Source organism: Lepidochelys kempii, chromosome 24, assembly GCF_965140285.1.
Source record: "Lepidochelys kempii isolate rLepKem1 chromosome 24, rLepKem1.hap1, whole genome shotgun sequence".
NCBI lineage: Eukaryota > Metazoa > Chordata > Testudines > Cheloniidae > Lepidochelys > Lepidochelys kempii.
This window is the reverse complement of record NC_136403.1, coordinates 96338-114451: the sequence shown is the minus strand read 5'-3', so window position 1 is coordinate 114451 and position 18114 is coordinate 96338. Positions and strand designations below refer to the sequence as shown.

General features: G+C 41.5%; 1 protein-coding gene across 5 annotated transcripts in view; it reads left to right on the top strand.

Moving 5' to 3' along the window:
• The window catches only part of SYT11 (synaptotagmin 11), a 43136-nt gene that overhangs the window by 9022 nt on the left and 16000 nt on the right, over positions 1–18114 (top strand). For 2 of the 5 annotated variants that reach the window (XM_073323182.2, XM_073323181.2), the window contains exons 2-3: positions 13947–13978; positions 15021–15844. In XM_073323182.2, the coding sequence (XP_073179283.1) occupies positions 13947–13978; positions 15021–15844 (856 nt within the window). Of the gene's footprint in view, positions 1–10809; positions 13718–13946; positions 13979–15020; positions 15845–18114 lie in introns of those variants that run through there. The other 3 variants (XM_073323185.2, XM_073323184.2, XM_073323183.2) reach the window with 3 other exon arrangements.

The window sequence follows — 18114 nt, the reverse complement described above, 5'->3', positions numbered from 1 at the left end:
CCCCCTAGGGACGGCCCTGCGCCTTGCAGTGGGCACAGCCTGCGCGGGGCCGGCCGAGGGATAGGGCTGGTCGCAGGTCTGGTGCTGCCGCGTATGCAGCACACAGCTGCCTAGGACACCATGAAATTTGGGGCCCCAAATTTCATAGTGCACTATGCTGCTGCGTATGCCTAATGATGGCCCTGCAGCCAGAGCCTGCACCTCGCACCCCCTCCCGCACCCCAACCCCCTGCCCCAGGTCAAAACCCCCTCCTGCACCCAAACTCCCAGACCCTGCACCCCAATCCCCAGGCTGGAGCCCCCTCCTGTACCAAACTCCCTCCCAGAGCCCACACCCCTTACCCTCTCCTGCACCCCAACACTCTGCACCAGCCTGGCGCTCCTTCCTGCACCCAAACTCCCTCCCAGACCTCGCACCCCCTCCATTAATATAGTAGAAATGTGCAGGCCCGTGATGACTTACCAAAATTCATGGAGTGGTAAGCCCTGCAAAAATTATTGCCCACCCCTGCCTTAGACACATACCATGCAGATCAGGCCCTTTTAGTGCCATTTCCAATGCGTACTGGTACACCAACTTCTCCTTCCACTCCCAAAACCAGAGGGCTGGAGGGGCAGGAATAAATTTCTGCACATCTTAGGAAGCATGTAGGAATGATTCCTTTTTCTGTAGACCACTGCAGGTCACCAGTAGGGAAAAGGAGAAAGTACTCCTCCCTCTATTCACCTCCACATGCACCCAAGAAATTATCAGAATTTAAAATGGGATTGTATATTTGTATGGAAAATAAAAACATCCCGGGTCACAACTTCAAGTTTTTGAAAGGATATAAACTCTCATGTTTCAGGGCATAAGCTAACCTCTAATGCAGTGGTTTTCAAACTGCGGGTCGCGACCTAGTACTGGGTCATAGAATGTAAGGCACTGGGTCGCAGCGGCTCTGGTCAGCACTGCCGACAGGGCCGTTAAAAGTCCCATCAGCGGTGCTGCCCGGCTAAGGCAGGCTAGTTCCTACCTGGTCCAACACTGCACTGTGTCCCAGAAGTGGCCAGCAGCAGGTCTGGCTCCTAGGCGGGGAGGCCACAGTGCTCCGCGCATTGCCCCCAGCCTGAGCACCAGCTCCCCACTCCCATTAGTTGGGAACCAGTCAATAGAAACTGGGGGAGAGGGCGGTACCTGCGGGTGAGAGCCTTGCAGAGCTGCTTGTGTACCTCCGCCTAGGAGCCAGACCTGCTGGTGGCTGCTTCTGGGGCGCAGCGTGGTCCACAGTGCCAAGACAGGCAGGAAGCCTGCCTTAGCACCCCCACTGCGCCGCTGCCCAGGAGCTGTCTGAGGTAAGCCCATGCCCCAACCCTGCGCCCCAATCCCTAGCCCTGAGCCCCACAAACATAGAGCTCCCTCCTGCACGCCAAACCCCTCATCCCTGGCCCCACCCCAGAGCCTACACCCCTAGCCCAGAGTCCTGACCCTCCCACGCCGCAATCCCAGCCCTGAGCCCCCCAAACCTGGAGCCTGCTCCTGCACCCCAAACCCCTCATCCCTGGCCCCACCCCAGGGCCTGCACCCCCAGCCCATAGCCGTTACCCCCTCCTACTCCCCAAATCCCTCATCCCCGGCCCCACCCTGAAGCCTTCACTCCCGCACCCCAACTCTCGGCCCCAGCCCTGAGCCCCTCCCACACCCCTCATCCCCAGCTCCGTTGGGTCGCTGTTATCAACAATTTTCTTCAACTGGGTCACCAGAAAAAAAGTTTGAAAACCACTGCTCTAATTAATGAGGGTTAAGTAGCAGCCTTTCCTGTAGGCAGGCTCTTCTACAGCTGCCCCCTGAAGGGTTTCTTGGACCTTCTTCTGAAGCTATTGATACAGTCCACTGTTAGAGGCATAAACTGGACTAGATGGACCACTGTTCTGAGACAATCTGGCAATTCCTATGTACCTAATACTCCAGTCTGTGCTCTCCCTTGTGTGGTCCTCTAGAGGCAGAATGGGACCTTATGCTCGAGGTTTGCAAGGGGCTCCTGTAAATTGCACTTTCTTTGTCAGGCAGTATAATTTTTATTTCTTTTGGCCAGAATGTGTTTATAGTTAAGGCAGAGGTTGTAGGGCGTAAAACTTTCAGAAACAAAAAAACAGTGTTTTCAGCTGAGTCTAATTCCTGTTCTCAGCCCAGAGTTGGGGGGGGGGGGTATTTGAAATTTGCTGGTGGCTTTTTCTGCTGTTTTTGAGGATTATGCAGTATTTTGAGATCAGAATGAATAGGGACAGGGGTTACAGCATTTGTCGGCATCTTCTTTGCATTTGGCATGTAACTTGTAATATCTACAAAGGGTCACTGTAGTGATTTTATACAGATAATCTGTTAACGTTTATTTGTCTCTCTTCAAAGAGGATGAGAAGATTAGTAAAAAATCCTATGTTGGAAGCAGAATCCAGTTCATATGGAGGGAACAGGGAGTATTAGAAATAAAAACAACCAAAGACATGTCTACTGAATTGTAAATGTCATCTATGAGCACTGTATGCTCTAGTTATTCTAGTCACAGATCATGGGACCTGAGGCCAATTTATCATCACTTGGGTCAGTTACCTTTGGGAAGTTGTGTTTCAGTTGCAGTCCAGGAAGACAGTTTATTTTCTAACAATAAGGACAAAACCGTGAAGAGCTTACAGATATTGGTATCCTTAGAGAATTCAGAGTTTTCGCTCAGCTCACTAAATGTTAATCTGTTGCAGTTCAGCTAACTATCAAATGACACCCTCCTTCTTCTTAAGACCAAAGAGCATTTAAAAATGAGAAAATGAAAAATCCAAGATGTTCAATACCTTTCCTATTTACCACTTTCAAAGTTGCCTTGTTAAAAAATTGGGTCTAGCTGCTCTGGCTGGTGTAGAATGAAAGTCCGTACAAAAGGTTAGTTTTTTAAGACTGTGCTGCCCATCACTGACTAAGTTTGTAATAATGCAGAGATCAGGCTGATTTCTGGTATTTAATTTTATTATGGAAGTAGTTTATGCAGGTCTCTCTGACGTGTTGTAGGCCAGGGAGGAAGAAAGATGGTATTGAAAGGCTTTCCTCTCATCATTCAGGTGAAGTATGATGGGGATTTGAGAAACAGCAAACCATGACTAACAATGCTGTGTGAATCTAAAACAGGTCAGATGATCTGTTCAGATAACTCCTCCCACCCCTCCAAAAATAGATGCAGTAGTTTCATTTCTCTCTAGCCCTTCTCTTCACAACCGCACAGAGATTTTCTTACCTTTGAAAACCCTCCCAGAAGTTAACTCTGCACTAGAAAAACAGCACTTGCTGCGATTGTAACATACCTTCTGTCCACACATAAGTATTTGCAACAATCCGCAAATAATGCCAGCACTATTCCAGTTGTACTTAATTGGAGTCAGGGTCCCACTTTTGTACCCTGCACTGAATCACTGCACCTTTTGGCTTCATCTATGCTGGACAGTTTAGATGTAATTCTCCCTGTTAGAAGCTGTAATTTAGACAGGACTAAAGTGTTTTTTTTACCACCATGTTGTCTGCCTCTGAGTGGGTTAGGACAACAAACTGGAGTAATGGTCTCAAGTTGCAGTGGGGGAGATTTAGGTTGGATATTAGGAAAAACTTTTTCACTAGGAGGGTGGTGAAACACTGGAATGCGTTACCTAGGGAGGTGGTGGAATCTCCTTCCTTAGAAGTTTTTAAGGTCTGGCTTGACAAAGCCCTGGCTGGGATGATTTAATTGGGGATTGGTCCTGCTTTGAGCAGGGGGTTGGACTAGATGACCTCCTGAGGTCCCCTCCAACCCTGATATTCTATGATTCTATGAATTATAGCTGTGAGGTTGTAATGGGCCCTCTTGCAGTTCCACAGTCCTCTTGCAACCTTTTTAGTGATCACACTGCTATGGCTGCTGTACCCTCTTCTGAGCTACTGCAGCTTTTAGCGCTCAAATTAGGCATAGAGCACCTTGGCAAGGTAGCATTTTTTTAGGTGGCCATCTTGTGCTACAAAATGTCAACTTGCATAAAAGAAAGTCTCCAGCCCTTTTTTGTTTGTAAAGAAAACCATCAACATGTGAATAGAGTATGAGCCTCTGCTGTGATAGCTGCCTTAGTTTACATGGGGCCTGAAATAAAAGATCAAATGTGAGCTACCCTGTTCATCTTAAAGGGTGTTAACTCAGATGCCTAATGGTTACAGTTTTAATGTCATTTAATGTCATAGGTTACATTTCACTAATGATCAAAGCATGTAAGAGGGAGGGAAAAAGCTACGAAGTCCAGCGATGTATCTGAACCCATGCTGAGGAGTCCAGCATTGTCTCCACAGAGCATGCAGGATCCGTTTTTTAATACCTGCACCAGGAGTTAGCAACCTTTGGCACGCAACCCATCAGGGTAATCTGGTGGCAGGCCGCGAGACATTTTGTTTACGTTGACTTTCCGCAGGCACGACCCCCCACAGCTCCCAGTGGCCGCGGTTTGCCATTCCTGGCCAATGGGAGCTGCAGGAAGTGGCGGGCCGTGCTGGAGCTGCAGGGGGACATACCTGCATATGGTCAACATAAAATGCCTTGCGGCCCGCCACCGGATTACGCTGATGGGCTGCGTGCCGAAGGTTGCCGACCCCTGATCTACACTGAGTAGTGTCTCAGTTTAGACATCTCATATGGGTAGAGCTTGGAAGAAGAGTATCATTGCTTTCCCCCCGCTCAATTCTACCTGTAGAACCTCTCTTGTAATTTTATGCATACAAGCTTTCTGTTGCATAAGGTGGAAATACATATGACTGTGTTCTTGCCAGAAAAAATAAAAATAGTTTTTTGGAATACCTACTATTTTAGGCATTTTAAAAGGGTAAATGTATATGGTTAACATTTAAAGTATATTTGATTCAGCACCTCTTCAACTGTGGACTGCTACTCTTACAACTCTTGTATAAGGGACCTATACAGTTCCTCCCTTTCCCCACTTTTGAGAAGATGGGAGCACTGGTACTCTCCCAAGAACCACCCACAACCCATTTCACTTTCCTGTGAAAGCAAAATTAGATTGTGCAGATCTTCAGAATATAATCATCCATTTCCTGTTTTACCTGTTTTGATCATCAGTGAAATACTTATCTAAATTATTATGAACAAAGGTCATTCTCACTTCAGATCTTGTATTTCAGGCTGATTGCCGACTAGGACAAGGACAAGGGTCCTTGTCTACACTAACCATCTTACTGAAAAGCTTTCTATCATTGGTAACACCGGTGCAGCTCCACTAATGGGAGTCCAAGTGTAGACAAGGCACTGTCCGCAGCTCATATTTTTGCCAATATGTCATGTTTTAAACAGGTTTAGCTGACAAGCTGAAACACCCATGGCTGCTTGGAGCCTTGACTATCCCAATGTTCCCACTGGAGGAAGTGTCACAATAGGAAATTTTGAGAAAGAGTTGTTTGGAAACATTGAACATAATGCAAAACTTACATTATAGCAACTAGTGGCAATGATACAACTGGATTGGTGCTTATGTTAAGCCATTAATATAGAAAGGGCTCACCACTGTATCATGAAAACCTATTTTAACAGATTTTCAAGACGGTGGTTAAAAACTCCTGAGCTCTATCCTTGGTATCACTTACACTTTTATCACCAGTGCCATCTGTGGCAATGGCTGAAATATGGGTACTAACTTTCCTAGCATAGACAAAGTCTAAAGGGTAGAGACTTATTTGTAAAAAAACAAACAAACAACCTGGGATGTCATAAGCTGTCAAAATTCAACTTCTTAATGCGGTGCGGTAGATCTCTAGGATCCCTGCCAGTTTGCCACAGAAAAACGTAGAATCTGCATTTTTAAAGAGAATCATTAGTTTTTACATTTTGTGAAAAATAAAAACATATACAATGGAACCCCAATTATGTGATTGAATTGGGAATGGGGACAGGTCAGATAACGAGGAGAATGGGCAGGGCTCGGGCTGTCAGCTTAAAAATTGTAAATATATCACTAGAACATTGTGTTCCACTGATATGTGTATATATTGTAGCTAGGGTAACTAAAGTTCAGCATTTCATTTTAACCGTGGAAAAACTTGGAATTTTATGGTTTTTTATTGAAGAATTTTGGTTTTTGTATCACAGAAAACTAGGATTCCTGGTGATAGGCAACCGTAATGTCTGCTACGGCAATAACTGGAGAGTTCAGACACTCTGAACAGCCAGGATGAACACACTGCACTATGACAAGTAACAAAGTTCAGCTGAACTGTTTACTTGTAATAATGCAAATCTAAAGTGCAGGTGGAGCTAGTGTGTCTGCTGGTACTTTAGACTGCTGTTTTATAAAGACAAGATCTTGGGCTTCCCCATCAGTCAATCTCAGTGCATGCAGATCTTAATGCAGTAGAAAACCAGAGACCAAGACAACACAATTTCCCAAAATCATCAGATTTCAAGAGAATCTTCAAAGGCACAGGAACCACAGGGGGATATCATTAGTCTTTTCTTTTATACCTGTAACAAAAAATGTCTACTTTTTCACAACCCTAAATGTAAAATCAAATGTTATTAGTGCCACATCCCCGGCAAGCCCCTCTGCCTAAAGGCCAGCCTATATGTTACTTTCTCTCAGAAGACAATTAGTATTTTTTACCAGTGACAACACCGTTCTTCCAAGCAAACACATTTATTAGGGCAAAAACATAAATAAGAGTTCCTATATGCATGCTAAAAGCTTACCAGAGGTCATCCATCAGTCTTATGAAGTTCTAGTAAGCCAAAGGCCCTCCAAACCTTCTGCAAGTGGGTCCTTTCTGTTTGCCAAATCAAAAGAAAGCCATGTGAACCGAAATGCTTTTTATACCGAAAGCCCTTTCTTTGTCCAAATCTCTGGAAAAATCCAGTTTCAGTCAGTATATTCAAACACCCCAGGGGGTGGCATTTTTTTGGAATTGTTTACAATCTCCAGAGTAATCACCCCCTTATAATTACTCCCCTACTGTTTTTAGTTCCTGGAGGATCCATGGAAAGCCTCCACCATGGAGTAGAACACAATCATGCATAAACCATTAATATATTTCATACAGTGGACCCCAAAGATGCTGCATGGGATTGCAATATCTGTCACAATTAGAATCACACAGGCCTGTAGCTAGGAAAGCAAAAATAGGGAGGCAATAAATTGTGGGTCATCGCCCTCCTGGCAAATTTTAGACGAGCAAGTGCAATTTCCTGTATTTTAGAAGATTCAATTTCTTAGGAATTGCAAATAAACTGTCATTGACAAATTATATGGGATATCAGTCATTTATAAGATGCACTGTCTTTTTTTTTTTTTAAACCTGAGACCCGTTCTGAGCAAAGATTGACAACTCAGTGTTTAAATCACCAGAAGCCACCTGGAGCCGTCTACACTAATGCTTTCACCACTGCTTCCATTGGTGGAGCTGAACTGGTGGTAATGATGGTGTGACGCTTGGTTAAAAAAGGGTTAAACATCCTGCAAAATAAACAACTCAAATTCGACCCTTAAAGACATGTGGGTAGGTAATTGTTGTGTTTTTGTGTATTTGCATGTGTATGGGTAATGGTCAACAATGTAATCAACAGTCCCTGTCTATGCTGTATTCTGATAATTCAGAGCTCAAAAGAACACCCTAGCATTTAAATTAATTGTAAACACGGGATCTCTCTGTATTCATCTCTCTTTGAAATGTATAGCAAATCATCTGTGAACGGTGGAGGAACAAGGAAATTGCCTTATGTTAATTCTATATCTAAGTACTGGTGATGGACCTCCTGCAAAGATGGATCTCCCCGAGGAACTCCAACTTGTCAAAGAGGACATGAAATTGTATAAAAGATCCTTGGGTCCTGATCCTGTTCATCTCAGAGCTGCTTGAGGCTTCATACAGTGGAAACTTAGGCCATAAGGACTGCGATCCCAGTTCTAACTGGATCACCCTGAAATATAAACATTGGACTATAACTTATAGACTATTTCTGAAAGAACTCTTTGCAACTATAAAGCTCACCATCTCTACTATGAATCTGAATCTTAAGAATTGAACTCATGTCTGTATGTATATTGATCTTTTAACCATACTCTCTCTCTTTTGTTTTTTAATAAAATTTAGTTTAGTTAATAAGAATTGGCTGTAGCGTGTATTTGGGTAAGATCTGGAATATTCAATAACCTGGGAGGTAATGTGTCCAATCTTTTGGGATTGGTAGAACCTTTTCTTTTATATGATGAAATAAGATTTTCAGAAATCATCATATTTGACTTAGGTACCTGGATGGAGGCCTGAGGCTGGATCACTTTAAGGGAACTTTATTGTTTGGACTTCTGAGTAACCAGTAAGGTAATAAAGAAGCTGTTTTATGCTGGCTTGGTAAATCTGAGTATTGGAATATCCACCAGCTTTTTGGGGATTGTCTGCCCCATTCTTTGCAGTTCACCCTAATTGAGTGACCACAGCTGGCCCCCACTGGGACCCCAGCCACAGTGACTTAGTCATGCTAGGATACACATTACCACAGGTTAATTGGGTTTTTGGATCAGTTTTTGGACCACACGCTTGTCAAAAATTAATGTTGGCTATTGGAGAGTTTAAGGGTTAAAAATCAGTTACAGTGAGTGACCCTGATTAAGATCCTGACAGAAAAAGCTTGGAAGAATTGTGCTCACAGAGGGGGTTGTCTTTTAAGAAAAAAGCCCCAGAGCAGGAATTGAAAATCTGTTAATTGCTAGTGATAAGGAAAAACAATGAGGAGTCCTTGTGGCACCTTAGAGACTAACACATTTATTTGGGCATAAGCTTTCGTGGGTAGAACCCACTTCATCGGATGCATGGAGTGAAAGTACAGGAGCAGGTATAAATACATGAAAGGATGGGGGGTTGCTTTACTAAGTGTGAGGTCAGTCTAACGAGTTAAATCAGTTAACAGCAGGATACCTTCAAAACTTCAAAAACAGACTCCAACGTGAAGCTGCAGAACTGGAATTAATTTGCAAACTGGATACTATCAGATTAGGCCTGAATAGAGACTGGGAGTGGTTGGGTCATTGCAAAACCTAAACTTAATTTCCCCAGTACTAGTTTCTCCCTACTGTTACTCACGCATTCTTATCAACTGTCTGTAATGGGCCACTCTCTTACCGCTTCAAAAATTATTTTTTCTCCCTTGATATCCTGCTGTTAATTGATTTAACTCATTAGACTGACCTCACACGTGGTAAAGCAACCCCCCATCCTTTCATGTATTTATACCTGCTCCTGTATTTTCACTCCATGCATCCGATGAAGTGGGTTCTAGGCCATGAAAGCTTATGCCCAAATAAATGTGTTAGTCTCTAAGGTGCTACAAGGACTCCTTGTTGTTTTTGCTGATACAGACTAACACAGCTACCCCTCTGAAACCAGTGATAGCGAAAATGCTTGCAGTGAGAAACCAGTAGCAGTTTGAACAAAGAATGGCATATCTTCAGTTTCTGGAAAAGCAAAAAATAACTGATATGGAAAGAGAACGCCTGTGTTTTGAACATGAACAGAGACTGGCATATATTCGATTACAGGAACTACAAGCTAAGGCAAAAGTGGACAGACTTAAGCTCCAACTCAAGAGAATAAAGGAACAACAGGAACTGTATCATCCTGAAAAGCCAGCTTCTCTGAACAACAAAGATGGGGATAGAATCTATACAGTTTGTAACAATGTTGGTATGTTTTTTGACTCTAAGCAGTTGTCTGTGTGTAACCAAATATACTCCAACACTGCCACCTTTTATGTAAATGCTTTTAGTGTGATCTCAGGTGAAGGTAACCCCATTAGTTGTGCAGAGAATGTAAAAGTCAATGGTAAAAGCTGTTTAGGGAAAGTTCTAGCTTCTAACATCACACTTGTTAAAGAAGATTACTTATAAGATCAGAGTGTGAATATTGTAATTCTCTATGAGTTTACTGTAAGTGCCTTTAGCCAAAATCCACCTTGAATGGAATGGTGTTAAATATGAAGTTAGAGCTGGTGTAAGGAAGTTATTGCCTAAGGATCTTTTTATTGGGGATGATATTAAAGCTTTGTTCAATCAGGTTGACATAAATCAGTCACAGGAAAGAAATAATCCTGAACCTGTGTCTATTAGGGGGCAAGGACTTGCTTATGGAGCGGTTCTCCAAATGCTTGTCTAAGGAAGATAGCTGTTTATCTATGCAAGGAGGCACTGTATATGTGGAAGAAATTTCTGTGTCTGATATCTCAGAAGTAAATCTGCCATTAGATAAGGCTCAGGGAAATGTTTCTCTAGAGCAAATTAAAGTTGGTGATCAGGTTAAAGCCCTAACTGAGGAAGGAAAGGATACAGTCTTGGTAAGTGATGAATTGTTAGCAAGTGATTTGTTTAAAGCAGCTCCGTGTAATGAGAAAAGGAGTACTTGTGGCACCTTAGAGACTAACCAATTTATTTGAGCATAAGCTTTCGTGAGCTACAGCTCACTTCATCGGATGTTTCCACAGTATGCATCCGATGAAGTGAGCTGTAGCTCACGAAAGCTTATGCTCAAATAAATTGGTTAGTCTCTAAGGTGCCACAAGAACTCCTTTTCTTTTTGCAAATACAGACTAACAGGGCTGTTACTCTGAAACCTGTCAGTGTAATGAGACTCTTATCTATGGAGAATAGCAATTTATCTGTTGGGAGTGGCATTTTAAGGAAGCTGTCACACTGTCTGGGTGTATGTCTGAAATCAGCCCTGGGTGCTGAAACAAAGAGAAAGATGAAGTGAGCTGTAGCTCACGAAAGCTTATGCTCAAATAAATTTGTTAGTCTCTAAGGTGCCACAAGTACTCCTTTTCTTTTTGTGGATACAGACTAACATGGCTGCTACTCTGAAACATATCTCCAATTTATTTGAGCATAAGCTTTCGTGAGCTACAGCTCACTTCATACTCTGAAACATATCTCCAGTTGTTTGTCTGTTTTGAATAGCAGCATGCCTGCTGAGAAACAGTGTCTCTCTAGTTCTCTGTCTGTAAAGCAGACAGAAGAAGCCTGTCACCTATGATGGTTGAAAATTTATTAGTTAACTCAGAGTTGATTCTGGATACAACAAAAGCCCAGGAAGGAAGTGGTCCTAAATTTCTGTCTGCTAGGGATAATGACATTATAACTAGGTTGCATCCAGTTAATGTCATAAGTAGCTCCCAGGGACCAAGCAATTCTGGTGCTTTTATTTTGCCTGTTGCTAGTATGTTGCTGGGTAAAAATATGACAACCTTGTCTGACCAGGTTGATATAGCCAGGGCACAAGGAAAGCATGAAGGTGATTTAACTATGTTACCCACTGACAGTGGGGAAACTTTTAACAAGGAAGAGGATGTTTCTAATCTTTTGACTATGAAGTCTAGCAATTTACCTGAAAGGGGATTGTGTAAAAATCCTCCTGATGGGCCAGAGGTGATTCTGGATGTATGTGAAACTCAAAAGGAGGTTGGTGATTCGTCTGTTGTGCCAAAGTCAGTTCTGGACATAAATAAAGCTCAGAAAGAATCTGTTGCAGTGCATAATACTGCAGAAGGAAAGGAATTTCTGGGTGAAGTCTTTGAGGTCTGTGAAAAGGAATTGTTTCCATTGACTCTTAATGGGCCATTGTTGATAGTAAACAGTCTCTCTTCTGAGGAAAGTATGTTGGTGCCTAATGGCCAAAGTCTTTCAAATGAAAATGAATCCACTGAATTTGCTTTAGAAAAATCTAGTGTGAATAGCTTAAAGAAGGCTTCCTTAGCTAATTTTGAAAGTGAATAGTCTGTGTCTCAGGTTGAAGAAAGAGGCTAGATTCCTGGTTTTACACAGCAGAGCAGCCTTATGAATAGACCCATAGACACTTTTTGGATTTGTCATGTAATTTCTTAGTAAGCACTAGCTAGTGTATCTGATACCTTGTGGATGCAGAAATTGCTAGGTGAAAAGCAGAACTATAGTTCAGACATGATAGAAAATGGTTGTGTCTCTTTAAGGCATGATGTCCATACAAACTTCCTACCTGACAAGAAAAAAAAAGAAAAGCAAGCTAACTCTTAAAAAGCAAAATGCCCTTACAAACTTGCCTCCCTCATCTCTAAAATACTAAAACCTCAAGGAAGTGGTTAAACTGAAATCCTATGTTAAGAAAAATCCTAAAGTAAAGAAAAAGCTACGAAAGTTCAAAAGGGACATTGAACAAGCTAACCTAACAAATTATTTGTCTAAACAAAAAGGCTTGGTATGACAAAAATTATTGTAAATGTACACGTGATAGAACTGATGTTAATATTATTGCTAATAATTGTAACTAACATGTTGCTGATACCAAAAACTGTAAAAAATTACAATGTGTCTAATCTTTTGGAAAAACCCTTGAACATGTTAAGAGTGATACATAAGAACACACTTTATGTTAAAAGGCCTTGTGATACTGATATTTCACAGTGAATGCCTGTATCTGATCTGGAAACTGTACACAGGAGAAAAGACATTGTGGACCTAATGTGCTGTGCAAAAAAGGGAAACTGAGGTATAACACCTCACAGCCCTCATGGTTGAATGCTAGAGTATGTGCTCTTTGAAGAACATTAATGGCTATGTTAAGTCAATACATAGACTAAATCCTGGAATCACTAAAGTGTTTCACAAAGTACGGACTAAGGTTCTAACTTGGGCAAAAGCATGCATCAATAATTTGGCCTTACTAAGAATTCAGTGTAAACATGGCACATATCAATGTTGGAAGGTCCTTAAAAGGTATCCAGGACCTTTAATTTCTCCCTTCCACACCAGACTCACATTGAGGGTGTGACGCATGGCTAGAAAGGGTTAAACATCCTGCAAAATAAATGACTCAAATTCGACCCTTAAAGACATGTGGGGAGGTAATGGTTGTGGTTTTATGCATGTATATGGGTAATGGTCAACAATGTAATCAACAGTCCCTGTCTATGCTGTATTCTGATAATTCAGAACTCAAAAGAACATCCTAGCATTTAAATTAATTGTAAACACGGGATCTCTCTGTATTCATCTCTCTTTGAAATGTATAGCAAATCATCTGTGAACGGTGGAGGAACAAGGAAATTGCCTTATGTTAATTCTATATCTAAGTACTGGTGATGGACCTCCTGCAAAGATGGACCTCCCCGAGGAACTCCAACTTGTCAAAGAGGACATGAAATTGTATAAAAGATCCTTGGGTCCTGATCCTATTCATCTCAGAGCTGCTTGAAGCTTCATACAGTGGAAACTTAGGCCATAAGGACTGCGATCCCAGTTCTAACTGGATCACCCTGAAATATAAACATTGGACTATAACTTATAGACTATTTCTGAAAGAACTCTTTGCAACTATAAAGCTCACCATCTCTACTATGAATCTGAATCTTAAGAATTGAACTCATGTCTGTATGTATATTGATCTTTTAACCATACTCTCTCTCTTTTGTTTTTTAATAAAATTTAGTTTAGTTAATAAGAATTGGCTGTAGCGTGTATTTGGGTAAGATCTGGAATATTCAATAACCTGGGAGGTAATGTGTCCAATCTTTTGGGATTGGTAGAACCTTTTCTTTTATATGATGAAATAAGATTTTCAGAAATCATCATATTTGACTTAGGTACCTGGATGGAGGCCTGAGGCTGGATCACTTTAAGGGAACTGTGTTGTTTGGACTTCTGAGTAACCAGTAAGGTAATAAAGAAGCTGTTTTATGCTGGCTTGGTAAATCTGAGTATTGGAATATCCACCAGCTTTTTGGGGATTGTCTGCCCCATTCTTTGCATTTTACCCTAACTGAGTGACCACAGCTGGCCCCCACTGGGACCCTGGTCACAGATGATAGGACTTTTTTCTTTGGGGCTGATAGAGAGACACCCCCTAGTGAAACACCCCCTTAGAAAGCTTTCCTCTCTCTCTGCAGCTGCCCGTCTGCCAAGATATGGAAGACAACAGGTAATGACACTGAGACAGGTGTGGAAGCAGAGAAGTTCATTGTTCATGAATGGGAGTGGTTAACAAAGAAATAAACTTTTGGATGAGACACACTTGTGGGCATTTCATATCACATGGCATTCTTCTCAAATGTAGGGATGTAAGTCCCAGTACCTGCTTAAAATCTATCTAAAATTATCCTTGCAGGTTGACTTTTATGATATTCTACAGTTCCTGCCTTACACTCTTGTCTAGTGTCAATATGCACGCTTACTAGCTACCACTTTCCACCCCAGAAACAGTAGCATTTAGTGGTCAATGAAGTGATTCCTCTATATGTACCCTGTGAGGCTCATAAAATTATATAGGATCCTTCAGGATGAGAATCCTCATGTAAATGGAAACAATTTTTGTAAATGTTTAATATATACAAATTACAGTTGTCAGTATCCAAAATCTATAGCCATGTCTGAGATTCAAGTATCTGAACAGGGTGGGAGGTTACAGTCCTTACAGTGAATCATTTTAGGGCCAAATATCTAATATTTAAAATTACTTAAGTGTGACAGAACTCTGGATTCTAAATAGTATAACTACTTATTACTCAATTGCTGATATTAAAATAGAAACAAGTACTATTTTTAAAGAAGCCATAAAGTGTGAGAGTGCCTCTTATGGCCCATGAAACGGTAGTTCCCTAGTAAACACTTTTACTAGAGCAGCGCTGACATTGATGATGATGGCATACAAAATTGATTTGAGAGAATAAGGAGCAATAAAAATTTGAAGATGTTATTAAGCAAAACCTAGGGCCTCTATAAGTGTGTGGAACTGAGTCCCACATGGAAAAGAACAATTTTAGGAAAATAATTTCAAGCTCCAAAGGCATTTCTGTCACCAAGATCATTGAGTAATAATGGACATATTCACTTGATAGGTTCGTTGGTTTTACGAGGTGTAGGGTGTATTTTCTTTAATTAGAATAACATGCTTTTTTAAGGGCTGTATGAACATAATAAGCCTAAGGGTTATCTCATCCCTAATTGTTTTGTCTTCTTTACAGATGTGCCTCCAATTGTGGCAGGGCTTATTGGTGCCACGGTTCTTGTGGTGTCTGTCTCAGTAACAGTATTTGTGTGGACATGCTGCCACCAGCAAGCAGAAAAAAAGCACAAAACGCCCCCTTACAAATTCATTCACATGCTGAAAGGCATTAGTATCTATCCGGAAACCTTGAGTAACAAGAAGAAGATTATCCGGATCCGCAGAGACAAGAACGGCACTGTCAAGGAGACTGGAAGAGGAAACCTTTTGGTAGATGCTGCAGAAGCTGGTTTAGTGGGCTCCGAGAAGGCACCAAATGGGATGAATGCAGCCCCTTGTATCGACCAGCTCCCAATAAAAGTGGATTACGGAGATGAACTGAGTCCAGATCAAAGCATCACTCCAAGTGGGAGCAAAATCTCCTCCCCATCTTCCCCAGAAGAGGCTGTCCTGCTGGGAACACTGACTTTCTCAGTGGACTACAATTTCCCCAAAAAAGCATTGGTGGTGACCATTCAAGAGGCCCATGGGCTGCCAGTGATGGATGAGCACACTCAGGGCTCTGACCCCTACATCAAGATGACAATTCTTCCAGACAAAAGGCATCGAGTGAAGACTCGTGTGTTGCGCAAGACCCTGGACCCTATCTTTGATGAGACCTTTACCTTCTATGGGATCCCCTACAGCCAGCTGCAGGATTTGGTGCTTCACTTCCTGGTGTTGAGCTTTGATCGCTTCTCTCGAGATGATGTGATTGGAGAAGTCATGGTGCCCCTCTCTGGAGTGGATCCGAGCACTGGAAAGGTCCAGCTAACCCGAGAGATCATCAAAAGGAACATACAAGTAAGTGACTTCTCTCTCTGAATTTGGAGAGACACTTCACGGGTTATGCTTGACCCTGTGTAAGCTGATCCCCAGTTAGGCTGAGTTTTCTTGGCAGAAGGGACTCAAAATGTCTAGGAACCAGGCATACAGCAAACCCTTATTCATGTGAGTAGTTCTTACTTGTACTAGTCCCATTGAAGTCACTGGGAGAAATTGTATCAGAAAGGCTTGCAGGATCCCAGGTTATTTATGTTCTGGGTTCTTGTCCAAAAGTCGCTATGTAAATGGTTCCAAAGTAAAATACCCACAGAAGTACTTGTTTCCTCTTATATTTAGTGCCTGATAATCATTTCATTAATGATAATCATTTCATTTAAACTCCATTGTTTCAAACAGCTAGGTGTCACTGCTGCAAAAGTTTCAGAGTAGCAGCCGTGTTAGTCTGTATGCGCAAAAAGAAAAGGAGTACTTTCTTTACTCGTGAGCTACAGCTCGAAAGCTTATGCTCAAATAAATTTGTTAGTCTCTAAGGTGCCACAAGTACTCCTTTTCTTTTTGCTGCAAAAGTGAATCACACCATGTCACTATAACCAAAACAATAAAGTGTGGACCACATCAGCAAGGAGGGAATTTTTAACAGAGTCTGTAAATCAGGGTGAATAAAAATCAATGATTTAAAAAAAAAATCAGATTTTTTGGATTTAAATCGGATTTTTTTGATAAAATGCTTTTTGAGGAAAAAACCTATAGTTTTAATTAAAAGAAAAGGAGTACTTGTGGCACCTTAGAGAATAACCAATTTATTTGAACATAAGCTTTCGTGAGCTACAGCTCACTTCATCGGATGCATACTGTGGAAAGTGTAGAAGATCTTTTTATATACACACAAAGCATGAAAAAATACCTCCTCCCACCCCACTCTCCTGCTGGTAATAGCTTATCTAAAGTGATCACTCTCCTTACAATGTGTATGATAATCAAGTTGGGCCATTTCCAGCACAAATCCAGGTTTTCTCACCCCCACACACACACACATAAACCCACTCTCCTGCTGGGGGGGGAGGGAGTGAGAAAACCTGGATTTGTGCTGGAAATGGCCCAACTTGATTATCATACACATTGTAAGGAGAGGTTTCAGAGTAACAGCCGTGTTAGTCTGCATTCGCAAAAAGAAAAGGAGTACTTGTGGCACCTTAGAGACTAACCAATTTATTTGAGCATAAGCTTTCGTGAGCTACAGCTCATTTCATCTGAAGTGAGCTGTAGCTCACGAAAGCTTATGCTCAAATAAATTGGTTAGTCTCTAAGGTGCCACAAGTACTCCTTTTCTTATTGTAAGGAGAGTGATCACTTTAGATAAGCTATTACCAGCAGGAGAGCGGGGTGGGAGGAGGTATTTTTTCATGCTTTGTGTGTATATAAAAAGATCTTCTACACTTTCCACAGTATGCATCCGATGAAGTGAGCTGTAGCTCACGAAAGCTTATGCTCAAATAAATTGGTTAGTCTCTAAGGTGCCACAAGTACTCCTTTTCTTTTTGCGAATACAGACTAACACAGCTGTTACTCTGAAACCTAGTTTTAATTAAGATACATTATAGCTCAAAGATATCTCATCATGGAATAGGGATTATAAATTATAATTCTATAGTATGAGACAATATATTCATGTAATGTTTAAGAAAAGTTTTGTAAATGAGTTCCAATAGTTCATGGATTAGGGACCCGATTTTATGGGGTTCCACAGGCTTCTGTATAGATTATTTAGGTTAACCTTTCTATCTACCCAATGAGACTCAGTGCTCAGTTTAGAAGATACCATCAGAGATGCTTAGTTTTGCAGTTCTCAAACTGTGGATTTATGTCTCCAGAGGTAACATGCTTGTTAACAGCAAAAAAATTTTTAAAATAAATAAATAATATAGAGAGGTGAGAAATAACAGACCTTAACTCTATTGTCCCTCTGCAACTTTGTGTACACAGAGTTAATCCCTTACCTCTCTCTAAAAGTGCAAAGTTTCAGAAAATTCAATGAATAGAAGATTGTTGGGGGCAGAATAGACCTGGACCAGGAGAAGAAGTCTGGAGATAAATGTGAGAAGTGTGGGACATATGCTTGTTTTGTTAAAATATTATATGTTTGCTGTTGAAGAAAAAAATCCAGAATACTTAACACTGTTGTTTTAGTTAAATAAAACAGTTTAAATGTCTCTCTGGTGATGTTCTCCTCCTAATACAGCATGGCAAGAAAATCCTCCAAATATTAATGATTAACCTTTTGAATTGGA